A 24,144-nucleotide genomic window follows, 5' to 3' on the forward strand; every position below is an offset into this window, starting at 1 on the left:
TTTTGCTAGAGGTCGTATATACCACTGCGCACTCCACAAGTATCACGAGAGAAGGATATTTGTTAGTAAGTATAGAAGTTGGATTCTACTTCTTCTTCACCGTCGGCAGAGAGGTGACTCCACTATCGGGACTAGATATCGATCCATCAACTCATGGACCGGGGACCAACCGCTTTACTTCCCTTTCGAAGGAGGATGTGACCAGAGATTTTTTCACCTCAGAAAAATCTCGAACGACCTCAGCTGGAATTGAACCCAGGCCAACTGGAAAGAGTGGCGGTGACACTTACCACTCACCGGCGCCGTTCAATTTTAGATAGCAAATAATTTTGGGGAGATAACTATCAGAATATCTATTGCTTTATTAAGCCAGTTATTATATATTTGCGCTCCGAACGGAAAGGATTATTTGCGAACTTCAGATACGAAATACTTTAAACATTTCAGCATGCACTATACACTAGATTAAAAGTATAAGAAAGCAATGCTAATAACTAGTCATTGGGAATCTCAGCCGTCGTTGACCAAATGAAAGCTCTAAACGACTCGCTTCCTTACAATTAATTCCGGCGGAACTCCATAACCGGTTCCGTCAAAAACAGAACCAACATATTGCTGGGATCTCGCTTTCCTTATCATCAAGCCCCCCCCCTCCCCCTCCGACTCTCTGACTCCAAAGTCATTTGTAAGCCTGGACATTCTCCGAATAAACGATTTGTGGGCCTACAGATTCGAATGTCAAAACGTGTCAATACCAACACAACTGGACAAGTCTATTGTCAGTGCCAAAGAACGGCCGAAATAGAATGCTCCGTCAATAACGCAGCGTCGAAGCCAACTACAAATCACTTTCTGTTACTAACAAAGCGATGTGATAGTTAACAAACTTTCAAAATTAGGTCTGACGCTGCGTCAGTGAGTGAGAAAATTATTCTGTTTGTACCTTTACTGAAAGCAGGAGCAACGTCGCCGTTTACGCCATAGCACCACCCAAACGCCCGTAAGGGGCAGAAAAGAGCCACCCAACTGCCACCCCTCAACCGACGCAAAAGCGCTCATCTGTTAGCCTCTGTGTGTTTGTATGCGATTCTATTGTGATCGAGTTGTCAACTGGGAAATTTTGCGAGCGAACTTTTTGTTTTCAGAGTTTCTCTTGATTTTCGCTTGTGTGGGGTACTAAAAGTGTGTCCTTCTTCGTTAGGCCTGTGTGTGCACACACACTCCTTTCGTACGGTTGTCAAATATTAGTCGGTGAATATTTTATGCAGCTCTGTTAAATTTTCCTTCAAGTTTGCGGCCGATACCCCAGCCCAGCTACGCGAAGATCTGATGGAGGCTAGTCCGACGAACGTCTTTGCTGTAACCAAGCGAAAAGTTTGTGACCCGTGCTCAAAGTGAAGTGGTGGAATAAATTTTTCAAGTGCAACCAGTGCGATTTTGTGCTGCCTTGAAAATGTTTCTGCTGCCCAGCGTTCGCCCGGATGACTGTAGGTTGCCCACCGAGGAGTGATTAAAAAAGTTCACTTGAAAGTTTTCGGCCTATTTCAACGTGTGCTGATGTATTGGTGAAAACGGTTCTGGCCCACCAGCAGTCTGCTGGCTGACGACGACGAGAAGAAAGGTTTTGTTATTATTATATCACTCGAGCGAGAATAGCTATGCTTGAACAGTCGACCCTGGTGCGTTTCTGCGAATGACGCCGTGCGAAATGCTGAAGTTGAGGCGAGGATCGGGAAATTCCGAGAAATACGAGCACCCCGAAGGTGTGCAAAAAGGGAAAAATAATAATACCGGATATAAATGAGTTAAGGTTAAAAATGTTAATTAATGCTACATCAAAGCGAAAGTGTTTTAGTGAAGATTGGTGGATACCCGTTCGCGGTCGTAATCCCGCTCGGTCCTGTTATTATTTAGAGCGAAGTGGTTCATCCTTGAAGCTGGGCCACCGACAAGGATTAATTGGTGTCGATTCCATCACCGAGCAAGCGGCAGTGCAATTTGAATAAATTTAAAATCCACCAGTTCGATTTAGGATAACCACCTCCACCACCACTGGATGAATAATCAAGTGGCGACGGTAGTTCGGGAAGGGGGCCGGAATGGTCGCAGTCGATCGTCCGCACACGGTTTGCGGTGATTTGATTGATGCAAATGTTTCGCACCGACTATTCGCAATCGAACCGACGACGAACTAATCGGATTGGAAGTGGTGCATCTGCCTTCATTTGGATGTGTGTGTGTGTTGGTGCGAGCAAAAATATAATATAACAAAAACAATTAAATTGCGAATTGATTTGTTGTCGTCGGGTAGTGCTGTGTGTGATGGCAGGTTTCAGTGGTGACATGCGGTAGAGTCCTGAAATTAACGGAAGGAGGACGTGATTTGATTGGGAACTAGTAGCGATTTTTTGTGCTGTGTGCTGGTGGTGTTACGAATCAACGCAATTGCTCGTGCGCTGCAAAGCCGCAAATGCCGGTTGGAAATGTTCCCTATCACCACCGAAGGAAGTACTCTCCTCAGGTTCCACCGGATTACCAGTGAGTATTATGAGGCGATATTTTTTTCGTTATTAGAATTAGGGCCCTATTCTGACAGTCACGTCACTTAGTAACTAGAAGGAAATTTTCTTCTAGTCACTAGGTGACGTGACTGTGAGAATAAGGCCCTTAGTTTGGAGATGTGAAAGTTAGGTTTCGACAAGGCAGTCACAAACGAATTGCGTCGATTGTTTATCTTCGTCAACGTTTCGACTTCTGGTTTGGGTCTTCTTCAGGGCTCGACAAAAATCAACCGCGTCACAGCACGTTCGGTGTACTACAGGTATTCGTACACCAAACGGCCAATGACTGTTTATAAAAATCAAGCCCTGAAGAAGATGCAAAAAAGGGGTCGAAACGTTGGCGAAATTAACAAACAATCGACGCTATTCGTTTGTGACTGCATTTCCGAAATCTACCCCAGAAAGATGTAACGTAATGTGAATGACGGTGCCCGTCAAGGCCAGTTGACTGCTTTTGGCAGCAGATTTTTCTACTTGTGTACCAGACGTGGAGAGCAAAAGGTATATCTCCGTTATCATTTAGTGGAGAGGCTAAACCCAATCAACCAGTAAAATACTGGATATAATGAATCTACTGAACACAAAGATGAGTTTTGGGGATCTGCTTCCAGGATCTTGTATTTATGACCAAAGATTAATGTTCTAGAATCAAGGATCATTGGATTCCAACATCAAGTATTCTCGAGTACCTGGCACAGACTAACAGACAAAACACTCGAAAACTATGTTTCGCCTGCTATAACGGCCATTTTAAATATATTTGTAGCTTTTTTTTAAATATATTTGACACGGCTCAATGCGTTAGCACAACTGAGCCGTGGATTATTCGTGTTTTTACAATTTGTAGAAATAGGAAGAAATTATCGTTACAGCCTGTTCTTCGGGTCTTGTTGACACATCTTACTGCTGCGTGTTGAGATCCTCTTCCTAGGTGGTGAAATATTAGATGCGTTTTTTTCCGCACCTTGGGGGTCATTCCATCTTCTCGCGTTTTCGTTTATGTCCATGTCGTCATCGGTACTGCATTCATGTTGCTCACGGTCGGATGTTCTTATTTGTTGTTTGTGCTTGCGGGTCGCTATTGTAAATCCTGCTTCATTGGTATTTGATTCCTTATTGGTGGTGTTGGTTTGGAAACATTTGTTGTAATTGTTGTTACTTCGATATTGGTAATGACAGTTGGTTTAGTGGTGCTGGGCTCGATCGTTGTTGAGCTGGTGTTTGTGCATGCCCGATCCGCAGTCGTTGGTTTACCAACCGGTTGTAGTTTAGCATACAAAGACTGTATACCGGCTTTAGTTGTATCACGTGGAATTTCCTTAGCATGTTTCAGTGTTTCATGTTGTTCTGGGAAGCGTATGATTCTGCCTGACTAATGCTTTTGAACATAATCAGTACCACATGACGTAAATGGTGGAATTGCACTGCATTAACTTCTGCTACGTTGAGCTTCATGCTCACCTTCAACAATTGCTCCAGTTCCCAAACCTGATGGGTACTCCACCAGCAAAATGAGTGTTTGGAAACGTGAATAAAAGGTGGAGTTGGTGTTCTGGGAAAATTGCCGGATCGATGGTTTTGAGGGAATTCCCTCATGGTGTTATGTCTGTTAGTCTGTGTACCAGGATCAACAAATTCCAGAATTAAGGATATTTGAGTTTAATGTTCAAGGATACTTTAGTTTCAGTTCTTTAGTTTTAGGATCAAAGATCCTTGAGTTTCATGATCAGCAATTCTTGAGTTTCAAAATCATGTTCGAGGATGAACCTTAAACCTAAATGATTCTTAAACCTCCAACACTCGCACCAAATTTACGAGCACGAGCACTCGCGCGTTGTGCTTCGTACAACACAGCTAGTCTTTAGCATAACTCGTGATCCCAATCTTTGGCACTTCTGTATTTCTTGGCCTTCTGTATTTCGAATTCGCGATTCGAAAATTTTTTGGCCTTCTGTATTTCGAATTCGCGATACACTTGCAGGACGGTGTCTTCGGTAGAGTTGCACAATAATTAAAAACTACTATGCAGTTCTAGCGATCATGCACATTTATGATTTCCGAATCTGAATAATGCGACTATTTAGAAGTTCTGTACCTTTGCCAGAGTTGTTGATTCAAGTTTGATATTTTGACCCCAGGCGACAACCAGGACATTTTCGTTAGGTTTACTAGTATCCTGACTACACCCACAGCGTTTTAAGAAAATATTTGTATTTTTGGTTTAAATGTATTTAGCAATCAAATACGTGAAAGGCATGAGATAACACAAAAAAAAATTATTCTAACGGGTGTTCGATAAAAAATGAGAAAGATTTCAATACCTTTCTGTAATTAAAGTAAAGAGCGTAAATTTTTTTTTCTCTCCAAGAGAATTGCTCTCTGAACTCCCTAGAAACGGGTGGCATGTTTCTTTTCGCTCGGGTGCTGTCAGTTCAATCGAAGATGGTGTCAAAACAGCAAGCACTCCGCGAGCGTGTAGTACGGTTTTACGAAACGCATGGTCATCGTGGAAAAAAGTTTACAGCAGAGCACTTTCGAGACGAAAATGTGCCCGTGAGTGCAGTTTACCGGATCCTAGCATCTCTGAGCGTGGAGCGGAAAACCGGTAGCAGCCGTCCGGCAAAGATAATGACGAAGACGAAGGAAGCGGTAAAGAAGCTGTTCGACAACAAGGACGGAACGAGTTTGCGTGATGCCGGCCGAAAATATCACTGCTCCCATACCTTGATTCACCGAACCCTCAAGATGGAGGATACCATCTGTCGGAAGAATACTCGGTACACGGACGAGCAGATAGCGATCGTGAAATCGCAGTGCCGATGGATGACGAAGAACTACCGCGGGACGTTGTTCGTGCTGGCTGAAAAGTTATGCTATTCATCGCCATATCGAACAGAGAGATTTCAAAGTCGTGCATCAAACCGAGCGGTGTGGCCATCAATCCACAAGAGTACTAGGAGGATTTTCTTGAGAAAATTCTTCTGCCGTTCTTAAAGGAGCATCATGCGGATGGGAAATATGTCTTCTGGCCGGACAAGGCGGCTTTCCATTACACCTAGAAGACGCTGGAGTATCTTGAACAGAAAAGATACTGTACGTGCCGAAAGAAATGTACCCGACCAACTTGCCCAAGTGCCGTCCCATTGAGGATTTTTTCGGCTCCCTCAGTGCCCTGGTGTAGAAAAATAATTGAAGGTCAGTGCCGTCCAGCGCTCTTGTGAGAGCATCGCGTTTGTTTTTTTTTTTTTTTGAATAAAAAATACTGAAAATTGAAGAATTGAAATATATTAGGTCAAACAACTAACATGCTCATTTGCGTCACCCAACGGCAGTAGTCTGAAATATTTGGTATAACACCTCGTAGGTTTTTATTTACTTAGCAACTTCGTCGAGGACACACACTTTCCAAAAAATCTGGATCTGGAGATAAAGTAAGCCAAAAAACAACATCCACACTAGCGCTACCTAGCGACAGAATTGTATTTCAAGCAATTTGATCTTCCACAGGTTAGCTCTTGATCTCCTAAACAAGTTTGTCGAAGAGAGTAGCCCTCTACACGATCGAAATCACGAGATATGTTGAACAGAACGTTTGAGGTGTGTCAGTGAGCGAAAATGGCATGACAAATCCACGTGAATAGCTTCGTGCATGTATGCTTGCGAATAGTGCTCCACTCGTAATCGGCAGTGGTGCGAAAGCCCACCACATAATTTGGAGCAGCTCAGGTATCAATTTGAAAGACCCTGTATAAATGGAATACTTAAGCAGTGCAAATTTGCGTATATTTGGTAGAGGAAATCGCCCAACATTTCCACAATCTGACAGAGAAGAGTTGTTAGATGTAACTCTCTGCTCTGACAGTATTGTGCATGAGTTGACAAACTGGCTCCATCTTAATAAATTGGTCATTACATTCCGTTGTACCAATCAAAAAAAGCTCATATCCACTAGACAACACGTTCCATGGCGACATGACCGGGAACTCTAGTAATATGGAAGATCTCATTTTCTTTTAGAATTTGAGCCGTACACCAAAAATAAAGTATTAGATTCACGGTCCGCGCGCGATCATCCAAGAACACACGCGAATATGCGATTGTAAAATAGAATTTATGCACTCGAAATTACATAAACGTTAAAACACGCGACATACAAACGCACACGCGATCGAACACGTTAACGTACCAATGCTCGAGCCCTTCGCGATGATACACACGATCGCGAAGTCCCCGCACATACCTGAACCGTACAATAAATATCACATTCAGAATCACGAATCGCCTGTCTCGTCTGCAATTGTAATGTGTGATTCTGACGGGAAGCCCTTCCGAGAACCTAGCTCTACAGCTCCATTAGGACAACTCTCGAAAAAAAAAATAATAATAAAATATCTTACACGAATGTTTTGTCGGAAGTTACTGTGATGACACGAGAAAGGACTTAAAGAATGCATTGGGTCCAAGAACACACAAAATTAGTATGTTTAAAAACAGTAAATGTGGCTAATTTTTTGCAGAGTGTGCAGCAGGGGATAGCATTAGCATCAAATTGGTAAAAGAAAGCATTCTGAGCAGTCTAGATGAAAGGTATAATGCTGTTATGCCGACACCCGGTAGGTTGAAAATAATGGGGATGAGTGGTCGATATTCCGCGGATGTCTTCGTTGACCTATTGAAAAATTCCAGATGTAATGCAGCTATCATCATCATATTCGATGAGAGACTATCAGTGATATATAAATCTTTGTGTTGGCGTCATCACAGCTCTTCGAAGGCGGAATATTTAACGTATCATTTTTTTTATTTTCCAAAGAAATCTAAAAAAATATCTATTTCTATCAACTGGTTCAAATGGTTCGTGCTCATGTTAATTTGCAATTTGAAACCCTACTCTGCTACCCATAAATATGACCTACAACAGCTATAAAGTACCGCCCAATAACCGACATCAATAACAATGCTTCTATTTCTACTCTATCGTTCCCACCAGGTCACGAATATTTTTTGGCGAGTTTATGCGAGAAAACCGGACACGCGTGGGTGCCAATGCGACTGTAAACGGAAACGCACCACCACCCTCGACGTCGTCGTCATCATCCTCGTCGTCGGCGTCATCATCATCATCCCAGCTCGCTGCTGCGAGTGCTTGTACGGGTGGTAACCGAGGCAGTGCTAGTGAAGAGTTGTACAATTCCGTTTCGGCCGGCGGTTCCGTCAGTTCGGCGGTGCTGGCCCAAGACATTTGCAATAGCAACAACACCCAGGCAGCTAGCAGCCAGTGTTCCACTCCGGTCGGAGGAAGCGGTGTCAGTAATTTCGGTACCGGCCACAGTTACAGCGGCAGTAACAGTGCTCATAATGGTAATGGACCAATTTCGCCGGTGTCACCCCAGCAGCAGCAAAAGCAGCATATAAGCTCGTTGGGGGTTGCGGTAGCAGTGCAGCAATCGAGTGCACAAAATTATCTTCCATCGGCACTGTACACGGGGCAACGGATTGTGCCATCTGGTGGTGGCTGTGCTGGTAATAGTGGCGGAGGAGGAGGAGGAGATTCCGGAGTTGGAGTCCTAACGGTTTCGAGCAACGGTACTAGTAATAATAATAATAATAGTAATAACAGTATCAACAACAACAACACGGTCGACAGTGCTGTCAATGAAGAATTAGTAGCTGCCGGAGGACCAAATTCTAGCTTATCTGGTGCATCAGTCGGTAGTCGGGAAAATAACTACGGCAGCTATGACGATGGCCAACAACAGAACACAGCCGGTGAGTACTGTTGCGTTTTGCGTATTTTGGACAGGTAGATAACGTTCCCATAGCGGCACGGTGATAATTAAGATTGTGGATTGCTGATACGGGTCTACCGTTCAAAGGCTTATTTAGTTTGTGTGTATATGGTTCGTAAATGGACGTTGATTTTGATACCAGTAATTACTGGTTTTCATGCACAGCTTGGTACTGTCGTTATTATTTTAAGGGAGGTCGACAATGCGAGAACTATTGCGTTTCTACTTTGACCACGTGGGTGACAGGAAGTCATTCTCTCGTAGCTAACATTAATACATGGATATCTACATTAATTTTACTATGCAATATATTTTTCGAAATTTGTAGTCATTTTGGCAATGTCAAACAGTCAAAGCGACCCTAATCGATTGGATAAAAAACTAAGTTGGCTCTGTATGTGGAGATATAGATCTCAGATGATTGATTTTGACTGAACACAGTTTCCAAATTATGTTTGAAATATCTTAGAACATAAAAAATACAACAATGCTTAGACCTCAAAAAACCTGTCAAAAAGTATTGAAAATTTAAACGTTTAAAATAGGACTTGCCTGGGGCTTCACAGCAACAATTTGGAAAACGAGCATTATGATATCGCCCATATTCAGTTCAGACCTGCAACTATGTAATACAAAGGAGCATATTGGTTTAAACCATAATGAAACAATACATTCAATTATTCAATCATATTCGACCCCATTACTGCAAAATTGTTCCAAATGAAGTTGAAAGGAAAATTTCACCTTTGCCACTTGCGCACTTGTATGTATTAACAACCGCCATGAGACCAACATTGACGCTTACTCCGCCGCATCATCCCTAGAGCTTTCGACCATTCCCAGCCACTGGAGAAATAGAGTTCGGATGGGACCGGAAGAAGGGAAAATCAATATTCATTAGCGAAACCACCGAATCGAAATGAAATAAATGTAATTCGAATGTATGAGCCGGGCCCGACCGGACGTCCTCAATTACCAGCGGGAGCAATCAGGCAGCAGAAATGCGAATTGTGCAGTGCTCTCTTCTCCAGCCTACTAACCCCAGGACCGACGATGCGATGGAGGCTTACGCTTTACGACTGGTGGAGCAGCGTGGTGCGTGTTTAACGAGCAATCGCGGAATATGATGGAAATGTGTATAAAATGGTAAACACGAGGGATGAATGTTTTAAACCGCGGCTGGATTGTGGGTGGTATTAAACAGATTCAGAATCGCGGCAGGTGTGTACGGTGCGGGGTGCGTTGTTCGGGTACCGGAATCGACCAGCCGGTCACTCCGCTCAACTGTTAGGACGATACAAAAGCGGAACGCAGATGAGCACAGATGATAGACCCTTTCGACGGTCAGATTGGTAGAGGGGTGTTACTTTGAAAAGAAGTTTACATTGGACTTTACTGTTTATGTTCCACGATTAGTTAAATAGATTACTGGATGAATAAGCGATGCTCGTTAGAAAAGCTGCGGTTTGAATAGTTGAGAGGCCATTGATAAATTGCTTCCACGCTTACATTACGCTTTTAATTTTGTTTATTGTATTAAAATTTCCATTACTGGGTTCAGCTTCCGGCTAATGCAGCACTCAGCTCAGCGAACATTCCAACTGAACCGGAAAATTCACCCTCATATACTGTAAGGGAATTGGACCAAATACCGGGGAGGATGATGGTTCATGAAGGGAGTGAATGTCAGTAGGCGGAAATCGAGGTTTTATTGGATGACGATAAAATGCTTCCGTTGATGTATGTCACCGGTTCGGTACCACACCATCGAGTCGAACGATCGTGATTGTGCCCGACATTCTGGACATTTCAAAAGCCCGGTGGTTATACACTGTGTGCACATCGGAACGTTAGCGGGGAGCCTCAAAACAAATGCGCCATTTTTGTCGCTATTTCTTTTTTTTTGTTCGTTAGGTCGATGCCCATTGCATTATGGGAGCCGCAGTGCGGCCTTCCTATATTATTATGTTGAGTTGTGTGTATCTGGTTTGTTTGTTAAAGTTGAGGCAAACCGAACAATACGTGAATATTTATTTCACTAATGGTTTTAACGATTGATTTAATCCACCGCAGAATATACAGCGACTGGCATCCGGAAAAGCCGTCACGGATGTCTTACGTGATACATATATGTGGTTGAAAAAAGAAACTCTTAATCGATTTTTCGGTGTTAAATTTTGAATCAGTTCCGGATTTCTAGATTTCAACAAAAAGAGAAGATTGAATTTAAATTTTAGATATAGTAAGGACTAGTAGTAGAAAAGAAAAAGAAAAATAATTCAGTACTTGTTATAAGACAAAGCTTAGAAGCCGATTTTTTTAAGATCTCAAAAAAATCGTATTATTGAATCTAATTATAGCGAAAGGTTTTGATACGAAAAAAGATGGTATTGAGTATTCATTTTCCCCTAACTAAAATTAATGCTTGTCCGTTGGATCATGTGTGCGCAGTTTGCTGCACTGCGTGTTGAAATCCTCCTTTTTGGTGATGAAACGTTTACAAACTTAATCCACTGGAACTTGGAGATCAATTAGTGTGCCTTTTGTCCCATTATCGTATAGCACAATCGATACTGTATTAAATTGGTTGGGTGACCATAGTATGTTCTCTAACTGTAGGCTGGTAATTGTTCCGGGTTCAAGACGTTAGACTTAAATATGTTGAGCATATTGGACGATTGGCGTAAGACATAATGGACAATAGGTACAATTTTCGAAACTTTAAAATATTATTTATTTAAGTTTTAACCTGAAGGTTCATTCGCCTTTTTGTAAATGGCCTGTTTTAGGCCAAAGAGGATCAAGCGTCATTTGAAGGTACCTGCCTAAAAATCGCAATCGCATTCAATGTAGGATTAGAAACACCTACATCAATTTATCTCAAATTGTAATCGGAAATAATGATAATGGTAAATTATCGGAATCAAAATTTTGGCATTAAAAATACCAGCAAAAATTACGGCGCTCGGTGTGGCTTAACGCAGGTCAAATAATATACATTTCAACGAAACAATTCATGTTAAGTGAATATGCAAATAAATAACCGAATATTATTGCTGCTGCCTATCCTGAGTGCACTGCTTTCCGCTTCTTGCTAAAATTTTCCCCTAGATAAAGAGCAATGGTCAGGTTTGCTGCATGTTGATTGTTTCGTCTGCCTTAAGTCTCTCTCTCTCGTTCGTGTTTGCATCCATGACATCGTCGCTAGAGCAGCTTTGGTTTTCGCTGTTCGATGTTTGGGGCTTTCTGTGTTTTCGAGTAACTCTGGTATAGCCGTTTTCTTTTTTGTTTATGACGTTCCTAGGTATGTCAACTGCCCTCGGCATGATACTGTACCTTGATGTGGTCCGGGGGCTTTTCCACCAAAGCAGTATTACAGTGATTATATCACATAAACTTAGGATAGGATTATTTTCTTTTTAGTTAAGCTACATTGTGATCAATTTTAGTACTTAACTTGGCGACCTTTATTGTCCACTGCCATGGTCAAATAATATACAATGTGGGTTTAGGGCCCAATTCTCAGTACTAATGTATGTCTTTCATGTGATGATCATAAATTCAGCTGTATCTTGTACCTACCTAATCTATTACGTCTCTCATATATTGTCCTTTATTTCTTCTTTTTGAGTCCTATACTGCCATTCTACACCCGCCTTCAGCTGGGTCAGCAAAGATGGTGATAGTGAACGTCTTAACACTCACACATTCTCAAACGCGGTCTCAAGCATGAACCTATAAAAAAGCCCCCGCGCGCGGTTACGTATCGATCACGTCCGGAAGTCTATCCTTGATCCTAGAAGCCTAGGTCCATGCCTTCAGCTGGACCAATTAAGAAAATACGCTCATACCTATTAGACAACACGTCTCATGGCGACATGACCGGGAACCCTATCGATATAAACGATACCACTCTCTGCTAGAATTCTAACCGCGCACCGAAAATTTAATATCAGACTCACGGTTCGCGCGACCATTTAAGAACACACGTTACAAAATCACGTCAGCGCACAAACGTTAGAGCCCCTCGCGATTTTCCAAGCAACCTACGCCCACGAACTCGCAAACGTGATTACACCCCGGTGATAAGGTGAAAATCTCAGCACTCATAAACTTAACAACACGATCTCAAGCGTCAACCTACAAACTCCCGCGCTCGTGCCATCATGAATCGGGATCGTCCGGAAGTCTCTATCCTCGGTACCAACAATCGAGGTCCTTGTTAATTAATAAAAAAAATAATAAAATTGAAAAATAACTCCCATATCCACTAGACAAAACGTTCGATGGCGACATGACCGGAAACTCTAGTGATATGGGGTAACTCTCTCCCTGTCAGAATGTGATCCGTACACCGAAAGCTAAAGATCAGAATGACGGTCCGCGAATATATGAATGGCCGCAGGGTTTCAAAATCGAATTTATACACGCAAAGTCACATACGCGCGAGCACACGCAACAAACCCGTCAACATACGAACGCTTAAGCCCTTCGCGATCATCTACGCACACCTATGCCCGAGATCGCGTAAACTTGATAACACTCCGGCAATTGTGTGAACGTTTTAGTACTTACGACGTTACAAACGCGGTCTCAAACGCGAACCCGCAAACGCGCGCGATCATGAATCGGTCACGTCCGGAAATCTTTAGCCTTCATTCTAGCAATTTAGGTCCATACATTCAGTTGGATCAATCAAAAAAAAAAATAAAGCTCATATCCACTAGACCACGCGTTCTACGGCGACATGAATGGGAATTCTAATGATATGTAAGAACCCACTTTCTTCTGGAATCTGAACCGTACACCAAAAATCAAAAATTAAGTATCAGATTCACGGTCCGCGCGCGATCATTCTAGAACACACGCGAAGATGCGAAAGGCACACGGTTATGAAATAGAATGTATACACGCGAAGTTCATACACGTTAGCACACGCGACATACAAACGCGCACGCGACATGCAAACGCACACGCGACTTACAAACGCACACGCAATCGAGCACGTTAACGTACAAATCTTCGAGCCCTTCGCGATGATACACGCAATCGCGAGTCCCTACGCCCGCACATACCTGAACCGTACAATGAATATCACATTCAGAATCACGGCCCGCTACAATTGGCCTAATGCAGTGTTTTATTGGGCGACATTGCCTGTCTCGTCTGCAAATTGTAGTATGTGATTCTGACGGGGAGCCCTTCCGAGAACCTAGCTCTACAGCTCCAGTAGGACAACTCTCGAAAAAAAAAAAAAAAAAAAAAAATGACGTTCCTAGGTATGTCAACTGAATAGCTGGCGTCCAAAAGGGGCTAACCCACATTTTGCATTTTTACAGGAAATGGAAAATACTTCCGCATTTCCAAATTAATATTGTTTTTATTGTTAAGATATTAGTAGTTCATTGACCCATAGCCTTGGAGAAATAAGATTACATTTTCCTAGTTCAAGGGGGTAACCCCCGAGGTATCTAGCGTCCAAAAGGGGGTAACCCACAATTCACACGTCCTTTCCTTATCTTTAGTTTTAAAGTTATAGTGTCATTGGCCAAGTTGTTACATTGCATATAGAGCTTTATTTGATCATTTCATATTAGTTCGGAGTTCAATCGCTAAGGCGGCGCTGTTACCAACTTTTTAAAGGAACGAGATAGAAAGGAACGGAAGGAAGAGATAGAAAGGTGTTTACGACAAGTTGTATGTCAGGTAATTATAAGTATATCTTCTGAAATTACTAACTTTGTAGGTCCTACAAGTTTTGAAATATGTTTTTGCATTTTTGGAAACAATCTGTAAGTAAAATATTTAACCAAAGCATATTCTATCTCGAAACATACAGGACCTACAAAGTTTGCATCTTAAGAAGATATATTTAAAATGATAGGATCTACAACTTTCTCGAAGACACCACATTTCTATCAAGCTTTATTGAAACATTGATAACAGCGCCGCCCTAGCGACCGAAATCCGAATTAGTATGCTTCAACCAATTAAAGCGCTAGATGCCATACACCAATTTTTTTAAGACACCATAACTCTATAACGAAAGATAAGAATGTACCGTTTTTCTCTTAATTGCTTATTGCTCGGTTAGCTTTCAATGTAGAACCATGACACTTTCACTAGAATTTTCGAAAAATTGCGCTCAACATTATATACTCATACAAGAACTATATATTGGATAGAAAATAGCCATACATAGCAACGACGTGAGCGGCACTCACCTTCAGAAACAATTGTTTGGACCTAAACCCAACTCAAAACCGTATTATAACGCGTTCACCAATATGTGAGCTACAACACAACATTTACTGATGGCGAATCGATCGACTACTTTTTCTTAAAAACCCGGAAAACGAATGAAAAAACCCGAAAATCCATTAGACACAATGTAGGGTTAGCCCCTTTTTGGACGCCAGCTAGTACTGGGGCTTCCTCCATGGTCAATTTTGACTGCTAATTGCAAAAAATCAAAAAAATATTTTCAAATTTCTCAAATTGATGGATTACTTAGTACTATAAAAAAATAACAATTTTGGGGAAAAAATGTCGATTGGCCCCTTTTGGATGCCAGCTACCTTCAACACGGTCCGGTATTTATTTTTTTGGCCGGCTGTCTGTGGTGTGTCAGCAGATGTCGACGGCTGTATGGTCATGTTGATTGTAGTAGATGAATTTACGTTAGTTATTTTGACACTTGGCTTACCGTAGTGTAGTGTAGAAGCTACATCTGATGTAGCTAACGTCTTGCGATGATCTGCCCTCGAAAGTCAACCAAAGGGTACGGGTTGGTTCACCCGAACATCGTTGAGAATGCCTGGGAAAGTGTCGTTTACGACGAATTCCATTTTTCCATACTCGACATAAATCTTTCATCCGTGGTAGTGCGCGGTGTCAAATCGCGTAGGCGAATTTTCGTCAGATCAGGGTCCATATACACGGGGATCTTGCTTTCGACGTTCTTATATTGATTAAGAAGTTGATCGTCATTAGTACTACATTCCTCGTATGATGTAGTTGTATGTGTGAAACTTCTGTAAGGACAAGTTCCATCTTCACTTTGATCAACTGTTCCACCTCGCTTAATGTAGGTTAAGCTCATTATAAGAACGAAATGTTTCCTTCACTTAAGTGAACAATTGTTTTTATTTTTATTATATAGTGGCGACTATTTTTTTAATTAAGAAAAACCTCTTGAGGAAACTTGCCCACCCAATGTGCAAGGTTGGGAACCGAATCCAGGTGAACGGCGTACAAATGGAAATATCATCTACTTCTATGATTTTCTTCCAATATCTTCTATGACCATAGCCGCAGAAAATATTTACGTTTGTAGAATAGAAAATCAATCGATTTTTCATTCTTCTTTTCGTGAGCTGTAGTCAGATTTTAAGGTTTAACTGTACGGAGATGATTAAGACGTCATCTACCCGATTATTATGTTTAAGGACTTCGCTCATACTCATCATTCGCGATTGTCGGGAAACTATCCGCTTGCAGAATCAAACGCGTGAAAGCTAAAACCTTCCGACACAATTCGATTCCTCCTCAGAGAACTGAATTAGATTAATAGGTTATGCAAACATTTATGTTGTCATTTGTGGGAGTGTATGTCGGGGAATATAGACTGAGGAGAGTAAACGTTTGGCTGAACACAAGCTTCGGAACCGAAGACAATGCTCTGTGTTGATTTTTGGCCGGAATAAAGATGAATAAACTTTATTCCGCTTCAGTAGCGAAATGTTAACATTCCGACAGAAAAAAAATAAGAAAAGCCAAAACCAGGCCCCTGCTAGGTAGTCATTTTGTACTAGCAAACATCTGCTTTTGTTAAAATCAAAACAACCCAATGCTATTGCACGGGCGACATGCGCCTTGAAGCGGCTAGGTCCACATATGTTGGCTACTGTCAAAGTCTGTATATCTCCACAGTGGATGACAGGAGTGACACCCCCCTGGCCAAAACACATGCCTACATATGAACGCGCGTTTCTGCAGAGCTTGTGGCAACATCCCATTTGTATCATCACTTACCGAAATAAGGACGAGGATGTGCAAAGTGAGCTAAAATTTCACCATGTTTGCACTGTGGCGTTCGATTTGTGTAACTGTTACTGTGAACAACGATCGGTAGTTTTGAAATGAATTGTTCTCTGGATTGGAAATAATGTTATGATTCCCGCAGGAATTATTCAAAGGAGTACTATAGTAATAGAGAGTATTTTTTGTTCGACTAAGATTTCAATGTTTTTCACACTTAACCGATCGCAAGTAACCCAAAGCACTTGATTATGGCCGCATAGTAATGGTGTGTGTTTTAAATGCCAAATACCACGAGGGTATCAGAGATGATACTTATAATCGAATTGCATGATTATTTTACCAAATATTTAAAAAAAATCGTCAAGGATTAATTAATCCTTTCATGCTCAACTTTTGTTCTTTTGCGTGAAAACAGTGGGGTCAAGAAACACGAAAAGCCTTTTTTCCATAAAGATAGATGCTTCCCCCGCAGTGCTAGAAACTGCTCAATTTTTACCTTCCAATCCTCAATACAATTCTCATTGAATATTTACAATATTCCACTTGTGTGGAAAACGTAGCCAAAGACAGTATCAATTGATAAGTTTTATCAGTTTTTAATAATATTGCGACATATAGAAGATATATGAAAAAATAATTTTCCGTCATCAACGTAAACTGTCCCTGGTAACACTGCTGCATCGGAATCCAATCAAATGAAAGGCAATAGACAATCTATTAGCCTTACTTGTTTTTGTGAGCCAATCTTGCCTCAATCAAAAGTTATAGCTGTTTAAAAACGTTGTTGTCCACAAACAACATGGGCATGAATGGGTTAAAACTGCAAGTCACTCACTGTTTACACAATATTCCTGGTTGCTAACTAGCAGACAAATTTACGATTTTTCGTTCCTCGTGCCATTATATTTAAGGCTCAAGTTACGGTTTTTAAGCATGTGTTAGAATTGAACGCAAGGTAGTATGCGTAGGAAAAATTGTATTCAGCTTTGTCACCGAATTATCCATTTAAACCTTTTCAAAACTCTAAAAGAAGAATATCAGTCGATTCACTAGATCATCACGAATCAATTCATGCAAAATACCTGCTGGAAAAACCATTGGCTTAGCTAAACGGTGCTTTTGAAAAAGTGGCTGTAGTTTTTTTATTGCGCAGTTGTGTTGCTTACCCCAGCACGGTGTGGTAGTGTGACAAAAAATCACAGCCACTTTTTCAAAAGCACCGTTTAGCTAAGCCAATGGTTTTTCCAGCAGGTATTTTGCATGAATTGATTCGTGATGATCTAATGAATCGACTGATATTCTTCTTTTAGAGTTTTGAAAAGGTTTTGTATGGATAATCCGGTGGCAAAACTGAACACATTTTTCCAACACATACTATCAAGCGTTCAATTCTCATAGACACTCACCGAAAGTTATTTGAACCTTAAAGCATCGTCTTTAATTCCTAGGCAAACATTTCAAATGGTTCTAAGAATCTGTTTTTATTACGTCATAAAAATTTTGAATATTTTTTCTGTATTTACTGGAAAGAATATGATTTCGACTATCATTAGCATATGATGCAAAGAGTTTAGGAGCCAGCGTAAAAGCGGTTGAGTTAGGGATGGAAGAGAAAGTATGCAGAATTTGCATACTGCAGATGCTCTTATTTGCATTTAGGACCATTTCACAGATTTGTCTAGAATCGATATGGAGACGTTGTTGCATGACTAAGCTATTGTCCGTGCTTTTCCAAAGGAGTGAATGACACTAATAAAAGGTGGTGCAATTTTGTGTAAAATCCTTACTGTAAATAAAACATACGCAAACCTGAAACTTTAGAAGAACAGTTTTCAGTCAGTTTTATTGACAAATTCAGTTAAAGTAAATAATTAGCACACATTAAACTTGGGTAATACACAGTTTTCGACGTTTTTGAGCATTTATTAACAAATGCGCCAATTCAATTCATCGCTTCGAAATGATTGAATGGCTCGTTTCCAAGTAAACGTGTAATAATAAAGTATCGAAAGAAACCCATAATCTACGGTTTGATGAGTTATTGCGGGAGAACCAGTAAACCCATTATTCAATTACCGATTACCGTGAACCTACAGCTGTTACAGGCAATGATTATTCACTCAAAAAATATGGCATTACACTAACGCCGTGCAACGAATAAATTCCACCAAACACATACAAAATGCAATTCTCTGCTACTGCCGGCAATATTGTACGGCAACCTACAAACCCATGCGAGCTGACGGTTTAACATATTGCATAGCTCGTTTATAAATGTACGACGTGCAATTAAGTTATTGAAATTAAGTGCATAAGCATGGTTATTCTCCACAGTTTTCCCATCGTACGTTCCTTTGAGGTTTTCAACCATCTTTCTAGCTACTACGCGTCTCCAGTGAAATACGGACGGAAAGGAACGAATGCATTCCACTTGTTATGCCGTTTTTCTCATCAGCCATATTTCCCTTTCTTATATTGCACAGAAGTGCATTTGAAACTGCGGACGGGACCTGCCAGTCCAGGGCTCTCCTCTATTCGGTTCTACCGTGAAGGATCCTCGATCTGTTCCGCACCGGTATGCAGTAAGTTGTCTCCCAGTAAACTCTTGCATTTGCCTCTGGAAACAGTTGTTGGCTTGTTGCAACTGGCATCCGATGAAATGAAACGAATCGTACCTACCTAACTTATCAAGCCGCATATAATTCTAGATGGAATTGAATTTAATTTAGTTTGAATTTTATTCAATTTCCTCTCTCCCCTTGGTTTGCTTACCGACAGTTTTCCGGACTGCGAACGAGAGTTCTAAGCAGGCAACTAGCAGATCCTCTAGCTATTGGCTGAGGAGGCTGATGGATGAGGTTAGGCGCGAGTATTGTAATTACAGCTAACATTTCCGATGTTGCATTGTTGGACTGGAATAATTTATGGATCGTTGGTACCGGTTGTTGTCAGGATAGGTAAAGTTCAAAGGCACAAACTATGCAAATCAAATTACTATCATTGTCTAGTTCTTGAGTTGAGGCGAGATTTGTAAACAAGGTTGCGAGGCAAGGAGGATACAGGCGTGCACATTTTTTTCTGTGTGTGAGTGCGGTTGTTATTTTTCTTTGATGAAGCCGAAAAAACAGAATATAAAGAAAGTAAAGCACAAACAAATGACGTATTGGGCCTTTCTGTTGCCATAAGTTTAATTTCGGTTCGGTCGTTGTTAATATAATCGGTTTTTTCGAGGTAAAAAGTGTCCATAAGTGTTCTAATCAGTAGATCCGAGGTGAAGCTCGGCTTACTCTCACTTTTCATCGTGCGCCAAAGAATCAGGATGCTCGTTCGGATGTTTATGTTTATTTTACGGGCCCCGGCTGCCATGCTTAATTTTGCAAGTATAATACTAATACACTCAAAAGTGACAAATGTTCCCACCTTTCTCTCCATCTTGGTTGCGAGGTTAGTCAGTAGTACACGTTTGTAGATAGATTATGTGCTGGTCACGCGCAAAGATGGTTCTAAACAATTTTCTTCTTAATGAAGAAAAAATAGTTTTAACCGAAATTGTTCTTCACTGAGGAAAAATATAGAATAGGCTGTCGTCGCAAATAATTATACAAAATACAACTACTCAATTTCAACCAATCTGGTGAATTAGTGATTTCCAATGAACAACATCAAACTCAACCAATTTGCTCAGCAGAAGTAGAGATAATTTCCAGTCGAATGACAGTCCATTCACTGATTCAATTTTCATTTCCAACATCAGTTAATTCTACCGAATCAACAAATTTCAGCGTTCGCCATATCATCCACGTGGCAGGCAATTTTAGACGACTGCCGTAGAAACCGATACCGCACATGCAGGTAGCATCATGGTCCCGTGGCCGCCAAAAACGTTGAACAGAATCTGATTGCCTATTCATAAAGCGTTTCCCGAAAATGATTCCCGCTCTGCGCCCATCCATCCCGAAGTGGTTTCTCACTCGCATACAGCAGGGGCCAGCGAATCAGGCAACGCCAGTGCGGGAAAGGAGAAAGCTTCATCCGAAGGACGCTGGTTTGATATGATGGAAACTCGATTTAGCTTTTTAATTTCCTGTCCGCGTGGAGACCGTTGCTGCTGTCTGCTTTCTCCTGCCAGCAACGATGGATGGCTGTGGGAATTTGCACTGACTCAGTGAGACGAGAGATGGGAGCTGGTACGTCAACAAACAAACATATGTATTGTCATTTGAGTGCGATTTTTGATGCTGGACCATGACCGCGATTGCATCATTTGGGGAGGTTATATTTGAGAGAACGCAGCGATGCGTTTAGTCGCCCAGTTCAGGGAGTTTGTGTAGATAACGTTCCCACACTCAACACTTTTTCAAGTTGTTATATACCATAAATTAAATTGGCATTACCACATTTCTAATATGATGAAACTGGATACAGGCGATATCCAAATAAGCTTCATTCAATTTTTTTTTTTAAATTGGTGGGCGAGTCAGCTTCTAAAATCTATCTCTACCGTGTTGATCAATAGCGTATAAAACACATGATGGTCCTTTGTTTCACCCATCTCTATCCATAGGACACTTGCAGCGTAAATAGAAATAATGCTTATATTGTTTCGATTTGTACCCTTCCTTTGTTTGCAGGCTCGTCGTATTTAGTTTTATTCTGTGCGTTTTGAGAATGTATGGTAAACTGTCTAAAGACAAACTGTGAGTTCATTCGTTTTTTATTGACATGATTTTTTACGTAACATCGAATATCCTTCAATTGTTGAAGTAGATTCGAGAAAAGTTATTTCCATGTTGAAAGACATATTTCATAGCGGCTTGTGTATCAGGTGAATGAAAAGTTTCCATAAATTGCATCAATACACTTTTACAGGATAGTAGGTACATAAAGCGGTTTACTTCGAAGGAAAAAAAAACTGCTCTGCTCGGATGGCGTACGTCGTGCAAACAACGCAAAGAAAATAAATATACGACTCTGCTATTGTCCCAGTTTCTTTGATCACTCAAAAATCCGCAACTTTGCTGCGGTGAAAATATTCCTTCTTATGGCAAGCGCCATCAACGTTCGAGTTCTTGAACCTCGAAATAGAGTATATATTTTCTGTCCGTTTTGTTCCGTTTTCAAAACAACCATGTCACATTCGCATTTGCACGAATCACAGTTTCTTCTGCACAGGAGTATTAAAAGATGTGTTATTACAAATTACGCAGTCGCAAAAAATTCTCGCTTTCGATGGCGAATAGTAAGTATGGAATTGTATGGTAGCTGGCACCAATCGCATCTGGTCGGGTCAAGTGCTTCTTTGTGGCAGCTGGATTTATGTTCGTCAACCGATCCCGCAGCTTAAGCTTGGGGGTGCTTCAAGCATGAAATGTGTAACAGGTTTTAACACATCTCCTGGTTGGCTTTTTGGGTCACCCGTATGGATCTTTTGCTGTTCACATGTATGGTTGGATTGCGGAAATACAGCAGCTGCTATAGCAGCAACTTCTATTGTCCGCTCAGTTTCAACCAACAGGGGGATGACATATTTATATGAAGCACAAAACCAGTTTTACGTTACGTTATGATTTAAGTAAATGTTGTTGAAAGTATGGACGTTGAACTTTTGAAATAGTCAACATGATTCTCATCAGCTTAATTACAACTGCTTTGCTTGCGGGACATCACGCAGGACTAGAGGTTTTCTTAGAAACACAAATAGTGTTCTCGTTTTTTGGACCTAGCGTAAATCCGGCGCTAGCTTAGTCCTGTCACTAAGTTAGTGTCGGATTCTGATGAGACAAAGTCGCAACGCAAATTCTATAACTAACTTAGTTATAGGTTTGTTCTCTTCACGCGCAAAAAAGGGGTTTAAACAATTTTCTCCTAAATGGAGAGAAAGTAGGTTTTACCTAAATGGTCTCCGCTAAGGAGAAATATAGCGTAGTGTTTTTAGTTTGTTTATTTGGTCAGGCACGGTATCGTGTAACTTGAAGGTGCCAATTTTTGCGTCATTTTAAATTTTTTAATACTAGAAGGTTACAATATTAAGTTTAATTACATTTAAAACCAAGAAGCATTTTTTAACGGGTGTTCAATAAAAAATGTCATGTAGTTTAAAAACAAAAAAAAACTTCAGCGAGCTCAGTTTTTTTATATGTTTATTTGTTGTACCGTCACCAACAGACCCCTTGGCCCCAATGGTGGTTGCTTGAATTAATTACATTTGAGAATAAACATTATTTTGGCGTTTATCAAATTACTCGTCAGGTTGAAGTCAAAAGCTGTCGCCACACTGTGAAAAACACGCTGAAGTCCGGTAACAGCACTTTGGCACCCATAGTTGGTTATCCTGAACGGGACTCGCAGAAAAGAGTTATTGCGTAGAGCAATTGAAAACATGTTTATACTTCAAAAAAAAACCTCAATGAATATTGGAAAAGAGGCCTTGGTCAGTCGTACAACGCAACTTAGTCGCGATGCTCTCACAAGAGCGCTGGACGGCACTGACGTCAATCTTCCGGATACAATTCCGGATCCTGGTGGTCAACTGTTTCGTATCCGTGGCTGGCACGTTTTCGTCGGAAAAGTGGTCTACCGTAATCTGTTCTGCACGGTGACCATGCGTTTCGTAAAACCGTACAACACGCTCGCGAAGTGCTTGCTGTTTCGACGCCATCTTCTGATTGTTGAACTGACAGCACTCGAGCAAAAAGAAACATGCCACCCATTTCTAGGGAGTCCAGAGAGCAATTCTCTTAGAGAGAGAGAGAGAGAAAAAATGTGCTCTTTACTTTAACTACAGAAAGGTATTGAAATCATTCTCATTTTTATTGAACACCCGTTAGGCTATTTTAAACTAGATCAATACACACGGGAGATCTATTTTGTACCAAGATTAAAGGGGGGATAGTGTAATAGAATTACTAGAAATAGAGTTTAGCTTTTTGTTCACTTTTCAATAAAATATAATTAATTAAAATTAACAAAAGGAAGCATTTAAATTTGCGTTTTAAAGAGGAGGTCTATTTGCTTTAGAAAGATATTTTAGGGGGATTTGGGTCCATCATCAGGTTGAAAGCAATATCTCGTACGGGGGAGACAGGGTAGACAATAGTGTCAGAGAAAGAGGAACATTAAAACTGCGCTGTATTTGTGTACAGTTCCCAAAAACGTATTTCACGGCTTGATCTGTAGAGGGCACCACTGCTGCCGCGGCTAAACTGCATCTGCTTGTAGCGTATTTAAATTGTTAAAGTCACATCTGGTTCGTCATATTTGAATCGCCATTTTAATTTTTTTTGATACATATTAACTCAAATTCGTGTTTTTAAATCACAAAACCTTTTTCTGGATTTTGGCAAAAATACGACTAAAAAGTGCTGATCCGCCGTATTAGAACGGCCATTTTGAATTTAGAAAAACTGACTTTAAATTCGTAATCAGCGATATTCAAAGCCCATAGTTCCATGTAATTGTTACAAAATATTAAAATTCTAATAATTCATCGAAACACAAAGCTTGAAACACGTTTATCTAAAACCTGATTTTTCAAAACTGTGTACTCTCATTAAAAAAATGGTTCAATTTAAAAACTTCATTGAAGCTCTCTTTTAAAAATGGTTCAATTTAAAGATTTCATCTTTTGACCTCTCGAAAGAAAACTTTTTTCATTGCAGGATTGACCTCTGAAATATCCAAGTGGAAAATAAAATAAGGCCAGAAAATCAATCTCAAAGCTTAAGATCGCACAATGACGTCAAATTTTAAGT

The 24,144-nt window shown here is 40.8% G+C and overlaps 1 protein-coding gene across 5 annotated transcripts in view; it reads left to right on the plus strand.

The window, feature by feature from the left end:
* Positions 1 to 24,144, plus strand: part of LOC131676950 (uncharacterized) — a 69,705-nt gene that overhangs the window by 9,545 nt on the left and 36,016 nt on the right. For 2 of the 5 annotated variants that reach the window (XM_058956393.1, XM_058956395.1), the window contains exons 2-3: positions 1,310 to 2,538; positions 7,552 to 8,330. In XM_058956393.1, the coding sequence (XP_058812376.1) occupies positions 2,471 to 2,538; positions 7,552 to 8,330 (847 nt within the window). In that variant the 5' untranslated portion in view covers positions 1,310 to 2,470. Of the gene's footprint in view, positions 1 to 1,145; positions 2,539 to 7,551; positions 8,331 to 24,144 lie in introns of all 5 variants that reach the window. The other 3 variants (XM_058956394.1, XM_058956391.1, XM_058956392.1) reach the window with 3 other exon arrangements.

The sequence above is a fragment of the Topomyia yanbarensis genome, chromosome 1 (assembly GCF_030247195.1).
Source record: "Topomyia yanbarensis strain Yona2022 chromosome 1, ASM3024719v1, whole genome shotgun sequence".
NCBI lineage: Eukaryota > Metazoa > Arthropoda > Insecta > Diptera > Culicidae > Topomyia > Topomyia yanbarensis.